Source organism: Fusarium keratoplasticum, chromosome 5 (assembly GCF_025433545.1).
Source record: "Fusarium keratoplasticum isolate Fu6.1 chromosome 5, whole genome shotgun sequence".
Lineage (NCBI taxonomy): Eukaryota > Fungi > Ascomycota > Sordariomycetes > Hypocreales > Nectriaceae > Fusarium > Fusarium keratoplasticum.
In genome coordinates this window covers 1127150-1145941 of record NC_070533.1, presented here as the reverse complement: position 1 = coordinate 1145941, position 18792 = coordinate 1127150, and the positions used below count along the sequence as shown (strand labels likewise).

The 18792-nt window shown below is 55.2% G+C and overlaps 3 protein-coding genes across 3 annotated transcripts; 1 reads left to right on the top strand and 2 right to left on the bottom strand.

Moving 5' to 3' along the window:
* Positions 1-7422: 7422 nt before the first annotated feature.
* Positions 7423-9122, bottom strand: NCS57_00701200 (Asparagine--tRNA ligase; the record flags this gene model as incomplete). The annotated part of the gene is made up of 3 exons (XM_053056876.1): positions 7423-8568; positions 8622-8781; positions 8848-9122. The coding sequence occupies 3 exons, from the start codon at positions 9120-9122 to the stop codon at positions 7423-7425; spliced, it is 1581 nt and encodes a 526-aa protein (XP_052913071.1).
* Positions 9123-11643: 2521 nt separating this feature from the next.
* NCS57_00701100 (uncharacterized protein) lies at positions 11644-12693 on the top strand (the record flags this gene model as incomplete). The annotated part of the gene is made up of 1 exon (XM_053056875.1): positions 11644-12693. One exon carries the CDS (start codon positions 11644-11646, stop codon positions 12691-12693), a length of 1050 nt encoding a protein of 349 aa, XP_052913070.1.
* Positions 12694-15257: 2564 nt separating this feature from the next.
* NCS57_00701000 (uncharacterized protein) lies at positions 15258-18549 on the bottom strand (the record flags this gene model as incomplete). The annotated part of the gene is made up of 4 exons (XM_053056874.1): positions 15258-15347; positions 15402-16621; positions 16674-17112; positions 17161-18549. The coding sequence occupies 4 exons, from the start codon at positions 18547-18549 to the stop codon at positions 15258-15260; spliced, it is 3138 nt and encodes a 1045-aa protein (XP_052913069.1).
* Between the last annotated feature and the right edge of the window lie 243 nt (positions 18550-18792).

Here is an 18792-nt window from a genome sequence, read left to right as displayed (position 1 = left end):
CAAGCACACAGGGTAAATGTGACGCTTGTTCCAGAAAGGATTGCCCTTGGGTCAACCGACGTTCCGTTACAGAGAGAGCCCTGCGGTCTTTTGAAGTGAGGACAAGCTTCCCGCCCAACCAGATGAGGCGAGTCGGGAAAATCGGCGGTTTTTCTTTGGCCCCCCTCCCTGCCCCCCTTGACCATTCCCCACGCCAGCGCGAGCTTTATCCCCAGGAGATGACGTCGATGTGCCGTGCTGCCGAGTCGGGCACCCTCTCATGTCTCGCCCGTGTCTCGGTGTTTGGTTTGATGCTAGAGACACGGCCCCCAAGTGACAGAGGCAGACAGGCAAGATGGCAGATTAGAACTGCGAGATCCTTCAAAGGGACCTTGAAGGCCTCCACCGCCTCGTCGGCTTTTGCTGCTGGCAGTTGACGGCGCATCAAGATCGACAAGAGTGCGCTGTAGGTACATGACATTACCTTACATTGTAGGCAGCTCCCTGTTTCTCTTGTCGCAGAGCTTGGTTCAATGATACCCAATGGATTTGCGCTGTGTCACAGAGCCAAGGGCGCCGAACGACCCGTGCCTCCGTCCTTCTCAAGAGAGAATTGCCCATCCGTCTGAGAGTTGAGCTCGGAAATTCGGCTCAGAGATGCGCACTAACACAGACGCAGTGTGCCCCCCTTCTTGAAGAATCCATCGAAGCGGCCCCCAACACAACGAAAGGGACAAATAAACAAGGCGGAAGGCCCCGTCCGAGTAATCCGTAACCCGTAATCCGTGTCAAGGGAAAGACGGGACCGGACCCAACGGTGACTGACTGCCTGCCCGCCTACCGCTTGGCTTGCGCGACGTTTGTCCCATCTTGATGTGTAAAAGTCCCTCTTGGACTTGCCAAGCTCTCTTCCCTGAACCATGACCCATGTGGGGAGGGGAGGGGGTCACTGTGACTGCGACTGCGACTGCGACTCGACTGCGGCTAAGGTGGCCTTTCATCTCGGTCAAGTAAAAAAGAGCGCGACTCAGCTGACAGGTTGTTGATCCTCAGAGCCGCCGCCCCGACAGCAACTGTCTCGTCTCGCCTTGACCAACAGCACGACATTGGGATGTGCAGATGCTGCTGCAACGTCCACGACAGTGTCGAGTGTGTCTCTGATAGCAAAAGTGTGTTTACTCCGTCCGCTGAAGCGTAATTATCGCTCGCCAAGACGGATCTCAAGGCTCGGCGCTGGTGCTTTGTACGGAGTACCTTGGATCAGGTGTGCGCCCCTCAGCAAGCCCAAGACCACGCGCAACGGATTAAGCATGAATTTAAGCGTTGTCAGCCACTGGCTTGGCACCGGGGCCATTCCGCGAGGGCGTGTACGCATCCAGGCAGGGCCTCTGGCCTACCGGCACCGTATCGTCTCCCAATTGGGGAGGGCCTCGGTCCCTTGGTCAGCAATGGATGAATGGCCCTGCCTGCTAAGCCCGCTCTGCTTCGAGCAAAAGGACACATGCCCCCCGGTGCAGTGGCTTGTGAGGGATGAAGCCGCGCCCAGGAGATGGTGGGTTGCGAGATGCCGTCCGAACCGACTTGGCTTTCCAGGGAGGGTGTGCGGAGAGGAGGCTAAGAGGGAGAAACCCTGGTTGCTCGAGCTGATCCTGGGGACGAGCAGTCTTATTCCCGGAGGTGTTCGCGGTGCCGGGTGGGTCGGGGCTCGCCTTGGCTTTTTCTTGTCTGCCCACCAACCGCGATTTGGCAAAGGACGAACAAAGGATCTATCTCGTCGAGCTGGGCTGGGCGCCAAGGTTAACAGTGTTTCTTGTCTGCCTGCGTGACGTGAGCAGGAAGCGTCGAGATACGTAAAGTCCACGCGGCAGACCAGACATCTGGAAACGCGAGGCCGCCCCCATTCCCATTCCGCATGGCGGCAAGTCGTCGTCATGGCGGGACCCGTAATGTCATCGCCTGGATATGTCGGCATCTCTGTCTCCCACGCTACCGCTGGCCCTGACCGAGCGGATGGGTTTTTTCTCAGCCCAGCGCTAGACAGGGACTCTCCATATTTCTAATTCTCACGCGTGCCGATCTGTCCGTCCTGCGGTCCCCTTGGCCAGAAACTGACTCGGCCGGCCGCCCAGAAACTCTAATGTCGCGTCTTCTTCCCTCAACACCCTGACACCCCCTGGCCCCCCGGGAGTCTAGCCACCCTCCCTGAGAGGGCGAAGCTTTTTGCTCGCTTTTACCGTGCAGCCCGAGAAAAGCTTGGCGGTCTGTGGCTGCATGCTTATCCGTCATAAGGCCCTGGCACAGACAGACCACGCGGCTGTGATTGGGCTAGCCGGACCTGTTTGGAGTTTTTTGTGTTTGTGCACGGGGCAGAGTCCGCGGCACAGGGCTTGGGGTGAGGCACACATTATTGTCTGGCTAGTGGTGTCTTTGTGCTCTGTGAGATTGGCAGATTGGCTTGGGCTTGCTTGTGGTGGTTCGTGGTGGACGCCGATCTATCCGTGCCATCGACAAGTTGGGGAATGCGGCTGCGACAGCCTTTCTCCAGGGTCTCAGCCTGATGGAGGAGCAGTAGCAGTCGTCGAGGCTTCAAGACATCAGATGTCGCCTTGTTGTGGCTCATCCCATCCCAGACCCTGGTGCGCGTATTAATAGCCGTGAGCCGTATCGGGGAGCCCGTAATGCTGCCAGATTCTTGTTACCCTATACAGTCAGCAATTAGTTGGGGCATACCTATGGAGTCTAGAGGGGACATTAGTCGGCGCGTGAATAATTAGCCGGGTGACCTTTGTGTATCTCCAAGTGTCGTTATCTTGCGGTCAGCCACTGACACCTTCGGGGCCTAATATCACGATAGACTCATACAGGGACAAGCTTATTTGATCAGTAGTGCACATCCTTAACCTACCGGGTTGTCAATGCGCGCATTCCAGGCACGCACGACATGGAGACAATACAGCAGATTTCAGCCGTTCCGCAGACAAGGTCAGCAGACTCTGGCGCCAAGTAAAAGAAGCGAGAGCCAAGCTGCAGGTCGGCTCGAAGCCATCGCGACTGCGAGCTCTACTGAATGGCTGCTGAAACTCGCCCGCACAAAGTTATCTTGGCCATCATCAGCCAAGGCTTTGCGCCGAGATAGGGCCAAGACGTGATGATGGAGCAAATGCTCCCGCGTGATCTGGACGGATGGAGCCTGGGCATCAGGGCCACAAACCCCTAGCCAGGCACAGAAGAGGACAAGGCTGCACTGATTAGCATATCAGCCGGTGCTTCAGCCAGGTCGTATTTGTGCGAGGTATAAAAAAAAAAGAGCGAGGCCGACGACGGGACCGAGGCCTGAAGGATCCAGGTCCATTGGATTGCGAGCAAAATAGGCGGTGGTCAGTGGTCTCGCTTCCATGCATTAGTGGCTCATGGCAGGCAGCACCCCCCCAAAGAGGCCAGGCGCACTGCAACTTTAATCCATCCTCGCGGCGCCAAGAGCTGCCCAGACTCGCCCATTCGGGGCCTGGATTTACGCATCAGGTCATGCATATCTGAGGAGGAGGCGGCCTGGGCGGCATCTTGAGCTTTGTCGCTCCCGCGCGAATAAAAGGCTATGGCACTCACTCAGAAAGCCACACTCGAGCGGTAGAATAGGAGGCATCACCACTTTAACGTTGGACGCGTGTTGAGATGCAGACTGGCAAACTGTCGGTGACATCCAGCTAGCCACAGATGCTCTTCTGCTGCATCCCGTGAGTTCTGGACCTTTTGTGTTGATGATGAGGCTGAAAGGGGGTCACTGGAGCGACATCATTGGGTGACCCTCAGCCCACAAGAATTCCGTGACCTAATCATCACACACGCCCGAGGTGCATAACTTGTAGCAAGCAAGCATACTACGTAGCATTTGGGGAATTGCAGTTAGTAACCTCTTTGGCTACTGTGGGAAGGTGAGCGATCCGCTAGAGCATGATCCTGTCGTGATACCGGGACTGGTTCGTTGCTTGAGTGAAGCTATTTGTCATGAATGACGAAAGGAAATGATGCGAGAGAAGGGGTTTGGCGGGGACGAGAAGGACACGAAGAAACGAAAAAGAAGCATTTTGTGGATCCTCACGGGCCCGAGAGGGATAAAGAAACTCGAGCTTCCCCATTAAAACAGCGCGCGGACCGACAGCGACAGTCAGTAATGAATGGTGATCGATCAAAGCGCGGGTTCCACTGGCCGAGACCCTATTATCTAACGGAATGCGCCCCCATTTCCCGTCGCGGCGTCGGGGGTGCCGCATGGATAAGTCGGCATCTTTTGCAAAGGTCCATCTTTTTCTTGGTTGCCCCTTCACCCGTTTTGGCCGGCGGCGGCGCGCGACTTGTTCGCTTGTTGGTTGCAGATCTTGGGTTATTTCGCCAAGCTGTCATGACCTTCTGCGCCGCTGGTCTTGGCTGATACTTGGCTTCCGATCTTGGCATCATCTTGAGAGAAGGACGAGCCAAAGCAGAGCAGCATAGTAATAGGGTCAATGAGAAGAGATGCAGATGGTCAACGCCACGGGAGCCCCAAGACCTGTCTCTGATGGTTTTGGTCTGGCGCCATTGACTGAAGCTTGTGTGATTGTGACCTGCCAACCCTGATCCATCCCATCCTATCCCATCCCATCCCCGACCCAAGGGCCCCCAGCTTAAGCTTATTTCAGACTTTTGAGAGAAAAAAAAGGGAGGGGGTGTTTGATTTTTGTGCATGTTATGTATATCGTACTGTGCTACATACCCCGTGATTTTGCGGCGCACTTTTGCTGTTCGGTGTGTGTCAAGAGTCTTGGGGTCCCTCCGACTCTCCGTCGCCAAGCTTACGTGGTTCCCGGCAAAGTCGGGATCAGAAAAAGACTTGGGACTTGGGGGAACAAGATACAAGAGTTGGAAAGTGGCCGCACCAGCGAGGCCGTTATATCCGATCCGCCCCCCTTCTCCCCCGACGTCATGGCCATGGAGATGATGAGTAGAAAGGGGTCTGATGAGGACTGTATCTCAGTAACACCGGCTTCTACGGTGTACATAGCTTCCAAGGTCGGTCTTCTCCCGGAGATGCGGCTTTCAAAGGACCGATCATTCGGTCCTTAGCACGGATGAGTACAAAAAAAAAAAAAAAAAAAAAAGTTCTTCTCGAAGCCCCTCTCTCCCTTCTGTGGGCTCTTGGTCTGAGGGCATGGACCCGATGAAGATCCAAATCCCATCACAAGCAACCCACTCTTCAAAACACCTCAACACCTCGCAACAAGCCCACAGTTTTATAACACCGAGTTCCATCCGCGACACAGTTTGGTTTGGTCCAAGAGTGAGAAAGCTTGACGGAAATAAAGCGCCGTTTGACAAGGGTCCCACACACACCTCTCCACACTCAAGAGGGTCCAGCCTCCCCCGGAACGGCTGCGTCGGCACCACGATTTGCGCTCATTGTGCCGCGGGATGATGGCATGCGCCGCAAGATGGTCAGATATGCTTATTGTTGTCTCTTTTTCTTTTTTGCCCCCCCTTCCTTAGCTTAGTCCAGGGTTCCTCAACTCTTTGCCGTCCAAGCCGTTCAACCCACGCCATGAAACGGTGGGCTTCGGTCACGTATCATATCGCTCGGATCTGCAGTCCCTATCTGGCTGCTCCTTGAACCCCCGGCCAGAGTAGAAACCATCGTCGAGGTTTCGTGGTGGCTGAGCTTGAGGCTATTAAACGCCGACCACGCCATCGACTTGCCGGTTATCCAGATTCCCCTAGCATTTCAGGGGGCGCCCTCTTCTGTTGTCGTATCAAAGGCTTGTATGGCTTGTGAAAGGGATGGATCGTAGATTGCCGTGAACCGATGGTGAATCTGTCCTCAACAAGTTTCATTCGCTCTGTGGTGTCGCATCGTGGGGGATCGTGAGCCTCTAGGGTAAGTAGGTCTCAACTTCGATGAGTATCAGCAGCCCCTTAATCCGAGGAGGCCTCGTGGAGAATGTTTGGGCTTTCGGCAAGCTGTGCCGGAGGGAGGTGGATGATGTGTACTCGCCTAGATATGGAACATGGGGCATGTTATCACCGTATTGACTGCCGTGGCTGAGATCTGGCTATGTGACCCTCTCGAGGCGAAGGGATATTCTTGTAACTCTCTGAGTACCAACGCTGTGAAGTTCGTATCTGGGTAGAGTCTACGTTACCATGTTGCCATGAAGTAGTATGCCATTGGCTCTTCCAAAGGATGCCGAGATTGAGTACTCGACTAGAGTTTGTCGTTGAAGCGAGATGTCATCACAGGTGTTTCTGGACAACCTCATACCACGCAAGGAATAAGAAAAGGTGTCGACATGGGCACCAAACACGGGAACGAACAAGTTCGAATAGTTAAAGGCGAAATTTACTCTTAACTATTCGGCCGATGAGATGTCGTTTGTCAACCACAACCTCTCCTCTCGATATACGGCAAAACTGGGTCATAGATACACGTAGCTTTTACGAGTAGCATGGCTTGATCTAGAGTATCAATTCGAGAATCAAATCGGCCAAATGAGTTACAGAATCGACAAGCTAGAGCAAGACCATAATTTAGTTACCATCTAGAGCACTGAATTCGCCAGTATGCCCCTGAACGCAGCGTCATCAGCTTGGCATGAGCTCCAGTTCTGGCCAGTATCTGCTGTATATTGCCATCAACGATGTAGTGCGAGGCGCTCACCTGCCCTAAGATCCTGATTACATGATACTATAACATCAATGCACCCAGTGAGCCAAAGAATTTGACTTATGAGAGATGACCAGTCGACCCGGGAAGATAGCGTGAAGTCGAAAGGATCTAGTATGTGGTATCTGTCTATCACACATCGCCGGTAATGCCAACATACACGTAGTCTACACTCTATAATACAAAGCCCCCCAATGTCGCAGGCGCAGGTCGTGGAGTACAAGATGGCTCACCCAGCGATCTCAGTCCCCAGATCTCATTGTCTCGATCTCAGAGATCAGGTCCTCCTCCTCGTCCCCGGAAGATCCGGTAAGTTTCCCCGTCGATCTCGCAAACAAGACGATGCACTCACCCGAGTCGAGCCAGAAGTTCCTCCTCACCGCATCGTCGAGAGCTCACATCTGAGGGCTGGGGAACATAGACATGGGCCCATTCCAGTGTCACACAGTATTCGCCGGTGCTGCACTCCGCGTGAGAGAAGAGAGAATAGAGGGGAGGGATGTTTGTTGTGACCGTTTGTCCCCGGTACACGGGTGTCGCTCGCCTCGATGCGTGCAACGTACCACAGAGCAGAAACACGGGTATCAGATCGCCCAGAGTGCGGTGCTGAACATTGAGCCGAGGGGAGCTCAACTTCCAAGGTAGGCAAGCATTAACGAGGACGATGCGCCAGACATCAAGGAATGGGGCCACTCTTCAGGGGGGGTTGAGTGGGAGAGGTGAGAGGAGAAAGGTTGGGAGCAGCGCTGCAATCAGCAGTCACACCGCTCATAGTGACGCGGGAAGGCGACGACATCACGGACGTTGGGTACGCCTGTGAGATAGCTAAGGAGTCGATCGAATCCAAGACCGAAGCCGCCGTGAGGGGGACAACCCCAGCGGCGCAGGTCTAGGTACCAGGCCAGCTCCTTTCCTTTGGGAGACTGCTTGCTAGGAACCTCGAGACCCAGAGCACGCATGTTCTCTTCTAGCTGGGGCAGGCGATGCTCACGCATGGAGCCTCCAGCCAGCTCGCCAAGGCTGGGAACAAGGAGGTCGAAGCAGTCGACCGTCAGGCCGGCGTCAGGGGAAGATGCGGACTGGCGCATGTAAAATGCCTTGATCTCGCGCGGATACTGGGTGATGAAAATCGGCACGGATGAGTCGGTAGCCTCGTCGTAGCCGATCTTCTCGGCCAGGTACTTTTCGTGCTCTGACTGTAGGCCAGCACCCCATGTCGGCTTGTGTTCGAACTGGTCGGCTATGGGCTCTAGGATTTTAATTGCCTCACTGTAGGTAACCCGAGGCCATCTCTTGGTGGTCAGGAGACCTCTCCAGCGACGATCCAGTTGTTTCTGGTCAACTAGATCGTTGAATGCGAGACGTTCGGCTGGATCTTTGGAGTCGACACGGTTCTGCTCGAGTTCCTTGGCAGCGTTGAGTTCCTTCAGTCCACGCGCAAGAGAGTTCAACATGCGTTGTGCCAAGTCCATAACCTCATCCATATCATCAACGAAGCTCATTTCAGCCTCGAGCATATAGAACTCGCTGAGATGTCTTGACGTATCACTCTGCTCAGCACGGAACGTTGGAGACAGAGTCCACACGTTGCCGAGTGCCTGGGCGAGAGCCTCGAGATGAAGTTGAGAAGAGACCGTTAGATATTTGGGGTCGCGGAAGAACTCGCCCGGTGAAGAGGCCTTGACCGCAAAAGCCTCGCCAGCACCCTCGCAGTCAGAGGAGGTGATGATGGGCGGGTGTGACTGCTGGAAGCGTTCTTGAAAGAAGAACTGAGTGAGGAGAGCGGTGGCATCAGAGCGCAGTCGTAGCATGGTGGAGTTGAGAGGAGTTCGTGGCCGAAGGTGAGAGATTGTGCGAAGACTTTCAGGTGTCTGATACTTGTTCTGGATCGGATATGTCTGAATTGCGCATGAGTTGAGATTCCACGTGGACACGGACTGGGTCATCATACTTGAGGATCAGAATGGCCCAGAACCTCCACCTCTGAGACTTGAAGCTCGGCATTGGCAGGTGTCTTGGGAGCCTCTGAAGATTCTGCATTGTTTTCGGATTCTCTTCTAGTCTCATCAACCCACGTGCCCTTTAGACGGACAGCAGCACCGGGGCGCATGCTAGGGAGATGTCAGTCAAGATCTGATACATCCGAGCTAACTGAGACGAAGACTTGGTTTACATACTCTGTGGCCAAGCTCTTATCGACAACCACTTGAACCGGACGCATAGATGAGCCATCGGTGATGTCGATGAAGCGTACGCCAGAACTCTTCCTCACTGATCTCACCCATCCAGAGACTTCAACATCTGGTACACGGGTTGATGGTCCCCAGGCCTTCAGTTCTGCCACAGTTTTGATGTCCTTCTGGCACTCGCCAGGTACTCGAACCGAGTAGGGTCTTCTCTGAACCCATAATCTTGCCGTCCTCGGGACACTGGAAAGGCGAATTGAACGCATTGTGATACGTCAAGAGCTCGGGATATGCAAATAAGAACTAAGTGAGTCTCGGAACTTGTCAGGCCTCAATCCACATCAATCATTGAGCCGCGTCTTTGAGACTTCGGGAAAGACGGGTCATGTGCGGAATGGGCAAAAGGGGCTTAGTCCTCTCTTGTCGGTGAGAAGTGACGTCGTGGAGCTTGGATGCAAGGGATGTTGAGCTCCGAGATGGTCGTGGAGAATTTTTGGATGACCGGCAGATGACCCATCGCCAAGCTCCAGGGTAGCTGAGACTTGGGTCCAGTGGAAAAACGAATAAGCCGTTGGGAGTCCGTCGGGTCCCTTGGGCGGTTCCCTTCTGGGTAAAGCGGCGGATTTGAGGTGCGCACCGCATCTGATCCCCGCTGCTGGGAACGCTGGGAGCTGACATGCTTACAGTGGCTGCAATAGAGCCCTGTAGCCCTGTAATCTAGTGAGGATTGGGTTCAAGGTTGCCTTGTGTGGGTTGCTCTGCGGGTGGTTTTACAGGCCGATCCCCGATCACAGATCACAGATGACGGCGCCGGCCTGTTGCTAGTGTGCGCAGGTGCACAAGCCGATGCGCCGGGACGGTCCTTCCTTGCTTAGAACTTACATTACAGGACCTGTCCTTTGTCCAGAAGATGAGACGAAAGGTTGGAAGGTGTGATGGAATGACATCGGTACCCGCAACCTTACATAGACTGATTCAACTTCAACTCAACTCCACGTAACTCGTCCTCAACAACAACAGCCCCGTTCATCTCCATCTCACGGACACGCCAACAACGTCCGTCAGCAACTCATCGTCTCCCGTCCGAGACCTTCTCCCCGTCATCACGTATTGCACCCACTCACACGCTCTTCTAACCACGCATCTCACGAGACAAGACACGGAGTAAGACATCCACCCACACCCACACCAAGCGCCCTTCTTTGCAACTAGTCCAAAAGCCAAAAGGCAAACTCACCGATCCTCTCTTTAATTTCCCAACTCCGACATCATTCGGGACGAGGAAAAAGAAAGCCTACACCGCATCCTCCCGCACCGTCTCCCGCCCCGGCTCCGGCTCTGTCTTAGACCGAGCATCGTGACTGGACTCTATGCGGTCTCTCATGTCTCACACATTCTGAGCCGATCGATTGCGCACCTCCTCACCCTTGCCGCCTCTCTCGCATAACATGTGGAATCGCCTAGTTACCGACCTGGTCAAGCCCAGGCGAGCCCGAGTCCCAACTCGGGTAGTCGCTGGGTTGCAACCCTCGAGATTCCATGGCCTCAGCAAACGAGACACGGGTTTTGGTCCCAATGCCCCCGGCTTTCCCACACACACAGTCAGTTTAGCCTCCCGTGTACTCGGACTCGACAAGCTGAGCCTCCTCGTCACGCACGCTCGATGACCCCACCACACACACGCACACGCGCTCTCTTGTCTCTTTCACAGCCGCTCCGCGACCCCGGCTACCATCCGCTTGGACACAAGCTTCGACCAGGCGAGATGAAGGGGTGCCACAGATCTTGATTCGCAACAATGTCCCGGCCAGCTGTGTCAGGCCCACCGATGGATATCGCTCTCTCTCGTCGACGGCCCTGGTCGTCCGTCAAACTGCCCAACCAGCATGGCTATTTGCCCCGTCTTGAGATGGCGGCGCCGCCTGTGTTCCCGTGAGATCTCGCAGCTGCTCCACGGTTCCCGACAGTTGACGCCCAGTGTAGCCCACCCTGGTTCCGTCAACTTGGATGCCGGTTCCCCTACAGCCTGTGGTGGTGGTGACGATCTGGTACCCCCGGCTGGCGACTGATAGTCCCTAGTCCCTGGGGCCCTCTCCGTGATGGGTCCTGTCCTTGTCCCTGCCGTTGGCTTGCCTTAATTCGTGTGGCCCTGCATTTGTTTTGCCATGCCATGTCTGGGTCTTCTCTGCTGTCTGGTCTGTACTGTCCTCCGGACGGGCACCGGGCTCGATGTGTACAAGAGTATATGCCTGTCGACAAGCGGCGGGACCATGGGCCATCTAAGCAAGCACCTACGTCTTCCCGTACCCATAAAGTCATGCCGCTTTCTTTCTGGTCCGCCCGTTCTTTGGCTTGCTGCCTCGCCTCTGGCTGAGCCTGTCCTAAACAAGTGGTTCAGATCTTGGACATATTGGGTCACACAGCCCAGTGGCCATCCATCCCCTCTCGCTTGCGCCAGTTGACCGTGAGTGAGGTATTGCATCTTGTCTGGTGACAGACTCCTCCACCGTGTTGCTTTTTCAGACTCACTGCCCAGTGTGCATATAAGGGTCTCGCCGCCCTTTGCAATGAATCGATGTACCTACTCTCTCGTCGTCACCCAAGTCACTGCCGTTCACTTCCTACTTCTCCTCCTTGACCTTGGAGCCTTCTTTTCACCTTACTACCCAGCCTCTTACTCTACCCGTATTATTGACTAGGTAGTATCAACTGCTGTCTCGTTCCTCGCAAAGACACTGCTTGCTTGCTTTCCTGCATTACAAGTTGTTGTATACCCTCATCTTCCCAATGGCACCGCCGAGATCCAGCCGGGTACGGCCCTCAGAAGTCGCAGCCGATACCAAGAGGAACTTCATCCCACTCGTCAAGAAGAACTATGGCGACATCTTCCCACCCTACTCGTACCTCTACAGGCAGCCTATCGCACAGCTCGCTATCCAGCGTCAGAAGCCCAGTACCCGGCCGCCCACCTTTACTATCGAGGTTGGCGACCCGGTCATGAAGGCATTGACATACGCAGCTATGGATACGCAGGCGAGCGAAGCGGTTGGTGGCCCCAGAGTGCGTATTCCCTTTATCTGCGCCGCCAATGAACGAAGACCTGGGGGGGATTGGGAGACTGGCTGCGTTGGTTATGAGGAGAAGCTCTGCCGACGAAGTAACCTCTCAGCCACGCTGAACTCGCCCTGGCCCAACTCACCCGAACCAAGCAACTACCCCATCCCTTCCCAGGGCGGCATCCTGTCTGACGCCGTCGTGGTCTGCCGTGGACCTCACGACCGCTACGATCGGTTGGACAGCTGGTTTGACCTGCCCGTTGTGTCGGTACCACCAACGCGATGGCCGAAACTCAAGGACAACGGCACCAAGTACTCGTTTGCGGAGGAACGCGAGATGACTCGCGATAAGCTGCGTGGCGCCCTCCGCATCTGCCTCTACAACGGCTACGACCGCGTGGTGATTGGCGACTTTGGCCTTGGCAATGGCTACCGCAACCCTCCCCAGGAGCTGGCAGAGCTCTGGCGGGATGTGTTCCTCTTCGACCCCGATCTACGTGGGCAGTTTTCCTACGTTGTTTTCGTATTCGAGGATCCCCTCCAAAGCACCGCGCGGCACATCCTAGACGAGATTGCCAAGAAGGAGAATGGCTCCAAGGGCAAGTCTCGGGCTGGATCTTCGAGCTCGTCAGGGTCAAGCAAGAGCCATAGCAGCAGCAGCAGTCATGGCAGTTCCCCGACTGATTGCCACATCTTTGAGCACGTCTTCAGCCCCGCCGAAGTTGACCGAGTGCTTCGGCAACCCGATCCACGATATGGACTCGGCATGATCACAACGTGATCTGGCTCCATGACAGCCAGACCAGGCCAGGCTGTCTGTAGCCCTGGGCAGGGGTCCAAGACGAGACACAGAGCTTCTGCGAGGACTCGAGAGGATTCCCCGAGTTGGAAGGTAGCCAGGAGGGCCCGGCCCCAGAAGGCAACCGGGTTATGGGAGCCCTGGCGGTTATCCATTTTGAGGCCGACCGGACTGACGGGACCCTTGTGCGACGTTTCTTTTTCGACTCTGCTGCAGTTGTCCGCATTCTGGCGGTCAGCCAACGAACAAGGGAAGTTGTTGGGCGCTTAGAGGATGGCAGGCCCGGGGCCCCAGGTATCTGGAGCCGCGAGGGAGCTGATGCGATGCTGATGGAGGATTGTTTGGTTACATGAATGGGGGTGCCGCTGGCGGTTTAGTTGGTCAAGGTTGCTGTTGGTTGTCATGAGGCTTACGACATGTTTCTTTTTTCTTTTGTTGGTGTTTTGGGGGGGTAACTTTTGGCGTCTTACTGAATGGCAAGCGGCCCTACCAGGCTGCTCTGGTCTGCACGACGACATGATGACTGCTGGGACGGGCTGGGCTGGACTGGGAAGGGCTGGGTAGGGTATCGGTGTTGGGTGTATCACATTCACATATCTCTAGCTCAAGTATCCAACGAGTTTTGTTCCCTTTACCTCGTGTCACACCCTGGTTCACCGTGTGAAGTCCCACAGGCCGGGGGGGAGAAGCTGACGCTGGTGGATCTCATGTACGGATCGCCGGGGCTGAACTCGGCCGAGACGACCCCAATTGGGATGAGATTGCCGGTGATATCACCATGTTGGAGTGGTCATGGAGGAGTTGCTAACAGACGAGGCAGAAGAGACGTTGCTAGACGACCAACACAAGCAGCCATTGGCGCTACATTCAGACATGCTGAGGCCTTCTACTCACTACCAACAAGCACACTGTCTACCTCTACTCGCTTGACCCACCCATCAGCTCTTGCCGACCAGGGCCAAGACGTGCTAGCCTCGGTCACAACGTGCACATGCGGGTATCCTCATGGCCGTGGTTAGGGTTACTTGAGGGGGAGGAGGCTCCAGGACGTGGGATATAGCTCAAACCATCCCACCACATCTGTACGCACGCGTTATGCGCTGGGGGGGAATTCCCCATTGCCTGCCCTCGATGAACGAACGCTGACCGCCTCCCGGAGAGAGTTTGGGGGTGGTCTGATGGAGAAGGGGTCGCAGGGGGCGTGGGAGCTCAGCTTGACAGGGAGAGAGAAAGGGTAGAATTCAAGATGTGGATGTGTTGGTGGTGTTTGCAGGAGGATGGATGCTTACAGGCCATGGAACGAAGAATCTGACAAGACTATCGACCAACAACCACGACACCCTCATGAGAAAGTCTGGACTGCTACATACCTAGGTAGGTACGTGATGTTTCCCCTCCGTTCTTCCCCGGTCACCACTACCAATGCAAGATAACGCATCCCCCCGGGGAGAAAGGAGGGGGGGAGAGATGATGGGGCACACACACACACACGCTCACTCGCTCACATAAATACAACCACACTACTGCTGTACAAGGCAGCCTCCCCAAGGTCGCAGCGTTTCGATCTGGCCCCTTGTCTATGTTACTTGCATACCTACTCTTGATCCTTTCGCGTGTAACCCCAAAAAGTTGGGCGGGTCTTTAGCCGCGGCTGACCGCATGAGAAAAGCTACTCACTGTATTGCGTTTTCTGAGAAGATGGGATGAATATCAGAGAGGCAAAAAAAGTAATGCGTTCTTTTAACACGCGTGATATGCAACATCCCCGGTTTTCTCATACCTAGTTTTGACGCCAAGAAGCGAGATTTATGCCAACTTGCCTTAACACTCATGCTATAAGACTCTCTTCGTTTCTCTTCAAGAAAATCTCCCCACCGCTGCTAGACGAAATGTAGAACATCGATCATCTGTCCCCTCTTCTCGCCCCCATAGCAAGGTTGCACAAATCTCGATTGCACTACCCTGACACGGCAGGTTGCATCCGCGCGGTCTCCCGTCCTGCCACGGACACTGTTAGGATGGCGGCGTAAAGACGGTGAGAGGCAAACAAAAAGTGAGAAGAATATAGAGAGAATCAACTAGAGCCGAGAGAGTGATGAGGGCTGGGTATTGTTTCAGGCGTGATCATGCCGACAGGCGAGGTGCAGATGGACAAGAGATGCTTTGGCCGCCTGGAGACTGAGTAAAAGTCCAGGAACGGAGACATTGGACCGTGTTTGCTGCCGTGGATAGTCAGTCATGCCAGAGGCCACACGGATAGACACAGACACGGGTGGCACCATGGCGAGTCATGGGCAACGAAACGAATGAGAACCGGGGGGAAGAGAGGCATTTTCTCGCCAAAACAGACATTGACAGGGTCTTTCCAAATATCCATGGATGGGATGGATGAGTCGTCCGTCGTCTCTTCGTTGTTCGCTAACCAAGCTCTGTTCTTCCCCTGTGGGTTTTCGTCTGTTGCTGTTGCATCCCATGCCATGACACCAGAATACACAACCGCTGCTCTCAGTATCAAATTCTATTACACTACACGTAAGCTTTTTCAACTACCAGTAAGCTGGTCTCAGTCCTGCAAAGTTGGACAAGGCTGCTGCATTCGAGTGCTCGTCACCCTCCTTCTTGCGCTGTCCGCTCAACTGCATCTCGTCAGTATTCACTCAGCATGATCAGTTGGATGCGCCATGACTAACCTCGAGCTGCACGCCCTTGTGAATGTGCACCAGCCAGTCCACGTAGCTCTGTGCCTCGTTGTTCCGATCCTCCACAAGCATACGAGCAAAGTCAAACTCGGCTCCGTCGATGCCCTGTCGCGCCAGCTGGATCGTCAAGCCCTTGGAACCGCGCATTGTGCGGAGGAACTCGATGATGTTGCGCACCTGCGCGTTCAGATGCGTCTCGAGCACTGGCAGAGCCGACGTGTACGGGTCAAGGCTCTTGAGGGAATCCTTGTCTTCGCCAAAGAGATCAGCGATCAAGTTGGGCGAGGTTTGTGCGTGAAGCCAGAGGAGGCACTGCTGGCCGTTATCAACCAGGTAAACACCACCAGGCTCGACGCGTGAGAAGGACGTGCGGATCGAAGGTGGTACCTTCAGATGGCCCGTCTCAGGGTCGGCAAAGCCCTCTTCGGGCTGAAGGTTATGGATGGGGATCATGCGGGGGTAGAGGTACAGGCTCAGCTCCAGAGCACCCATTGACCGGAGCATCCGGAGTTCGTGTACTCTGCGGTCAGAGTTCTCAACACCGCCCTTGAGGGCACGGCACTTGAGGAGACCGAGCAGGTACATACAGAACTCCTTCAATCGCTCCGGCATGACAAGCTGGCCAGGCGGGTGTTGCTGTGCTGCATGCTTCCTGTAGCAGGCAAGAACATCAATCGCCTTCTCACCCAGCCAGTGTCGGATATCCTTAAGGTTGCTGGAAGTCGTCGCCAACTTGGTGCTAGCCTCCTTGGCCAGTACCGAGATGACGGCGTCTTGGTCCACAAACTTGAGGCACTCCCGGATGCCCTGCTCACGCGCACCAGATTCCTTAGAAGTTTCCGTCACGCTGGCAATGACATTGGAGCACCGCACACGGCGCTGGCCCGAGGCAGTGGTGTACAGGAGAGCAGACTGGAAGTGGGCATCAAGCTTGGCATCCAACTTGCCGTCGTAGCTGAATGTGACGCCCATCGCCTTGTCTGCGTCGATGACACCAATCTCGAGATCCGCGCCAAATGTGTGCTGAATAAAGTTGCCATGATAGGCAGAGACCTGGAGTCCGTTGGAGCAACGGACCTTCATGAGAGCCTGGAAACCAGTCTCTCGTGTCACTGCGTGGGTAATCTCGAGAGACAATTTCCGGCTGTCTCGTGCAGCGATGAAATTAGGGTAGTAGAATGTTTCGCCGCCAGTCGTAGAAGCAACATGGCCTAGAAATAAAGTCAGTTCTTTTTGTCCTATATTCCAAACAAGCTGGCTTACCAATTGTAGCAATGTCGAGGTAACCGCCTGAAGGAGCAGCAAGGAAGAAATCGGCACCAACGCCAGCGGCTGCCATCTTCTCGGCCACCTTCTTCCACGCTGGATGCTCCGTCGTATAGAGCTTCTTGTCGATCTCGCCGCCTGGGTGGTTACCGTTGTCGCGCATAAAGAGTCGTCCAGGGCCCCAGGTTGGCAGGGCAGAGCACGATGCCACCACCTTACCTCCCGTCTTCTCGAGGGCAGCGAGCGCCGAGTTAAGGGCAGCAAGGAGAGCAGGCTCGGGATTCTTGATGACCGAGAACATATCCGGCAAGCGTGTCAAGAGAGAACTGATGACATCCTTGGATTCATATGGATCAACAAAGAGACCCTCGCTCAGAGGTACGAAGGGGTCTTCGAGATCAGGCATGATCATCATCTGAGCTTGGTCCAAGGCGGGCTGGCTGATGTTAGTACAGCTACCTCGGTATGATATCGATACACTCACGTTGACGTTGTAGAAATGGATATCCTTGTCGTATGTTACAAAGCCAACCTTGGCTCCCTCAGGTATCCTCCGCTTTGCCTCTCCATTCTCATCCTTCTCCTGATCCTCACCACCGTACAAGGCAGCGAGAATTCCTTCGCAGAAGGCCTCTACATAGCCCTTGTTATAGGCCTCCTGGGTCACGTCGATCAAGAACAGCCATCGCAGGCCGACTGGCTCCCGCGTCCAATACTCCTTGGGCACCACAAACTCCACCGTTCCTCGGTGAAGCTCAGGTCGGCTATCTCGATCGACTCGCACGCCTTGAGGACTGGTCGCGCAGAAATACTCCGGCGGGGTATCGTTGGGATACGAGCAAAGGTTGCACACAAACTTGTTTCCACCCGAACGGAACATCATGAAGGGGTTCATATAAGCTCGGCATCGTCTGCATCGTGGAGGACCGGCTTCGCCAAAGTCGAGGATTGGAATGTCGGTTTCTCCGGCCTGGAGGGGAGCCAGTGGTTGAAGAAGCATTCCGAGTGTGAGGCCTGTGGCTTGAAGGGCTTCGGAAGTCGCAGGGATGTTGTTGAGTGTAAGTCGGGTGTATTTCGGAGACGAGTTACCCTGGTCATAGGCAACGAACGAGACAGTTGCAGGCGGGGGAACATGTCGCTCGAAGGTAGGATAGACGTTCTTCAGATAGTGTTGTTGGATAACATCTCGTGAAGCCGGCACGCTGGGCATGTCGTCGGGGGAGACCTTGGGCCCGCTGGTCGAGACAGCTGCGGTATCGACGAAGCCCTCGCCGGCATTGGGAGAGATCGCCGGGACAGCAGGGCTGAAAGCAGGATTCGCAGGGGCCCCGTACAGGTTTTGGCTGATCATCTGAGGTGTGCCCATGGGGCTTGCACCTTGTCCGAAGCCAGGGGCGCCTGGGACGTTGTTGTCGAGGAACTGCGAAGCCGAAGTTCCCTGCGCAGGCATGCCATTGAAGGCTTGCGAGGAACCTGTGGCCTCGACAGTATGGTATGCATGTCGGTCCTTCTTCTTTCTTCGTGCTGTGTGGTGTCCATCTCCCAAGTTCATTCCTCCCAGTTGCGCGGCCAGCGTAGCATCTTGAGACGGGGGAGCTTGGCCTGTTGGAGGAGGTCCTTGGGCCTGGGGGGGACCGTAACCGTATCCAGGAGCTGGGGCAGGCGATCCAGTCATCGGAGGAGGAGCTTGTTGGCCTCCATAGTAAGGCGGCGCTCCGCCATAGCCTGGCTGCGGTGTCGCTTGTTGCTGGTAAGGAGACGGGGCGACAGGCGGCTGGAACTGTTGGGCAGCGGGTTGCGAGGTTCGATTAGGGTCGTTTGGGTCGATGACCTCGCCCTGACCAAGGGCGTGGTACTGTGCATAATCGGCCATGGTGACGATACAGTGTCGAGGTGGAATCGGAGAGAGGATCGAGGGCGTCTAGCTGTCTATCGGACGAGCATGCGCCCAGTAAAGGAGACGTGGGGCAACAACGGCGGACGGCACGAGCTCCGTGAGAGGGCAGAAAGAGAAAATCCGAGAAGTATTAGATGCAAAAAAGGGCAAACATGATCCCGTGTTCGCGTCGAAGCTGGCGGAATTCGATCGCCGAAGAAATCAAGAGTAGAAACGAAG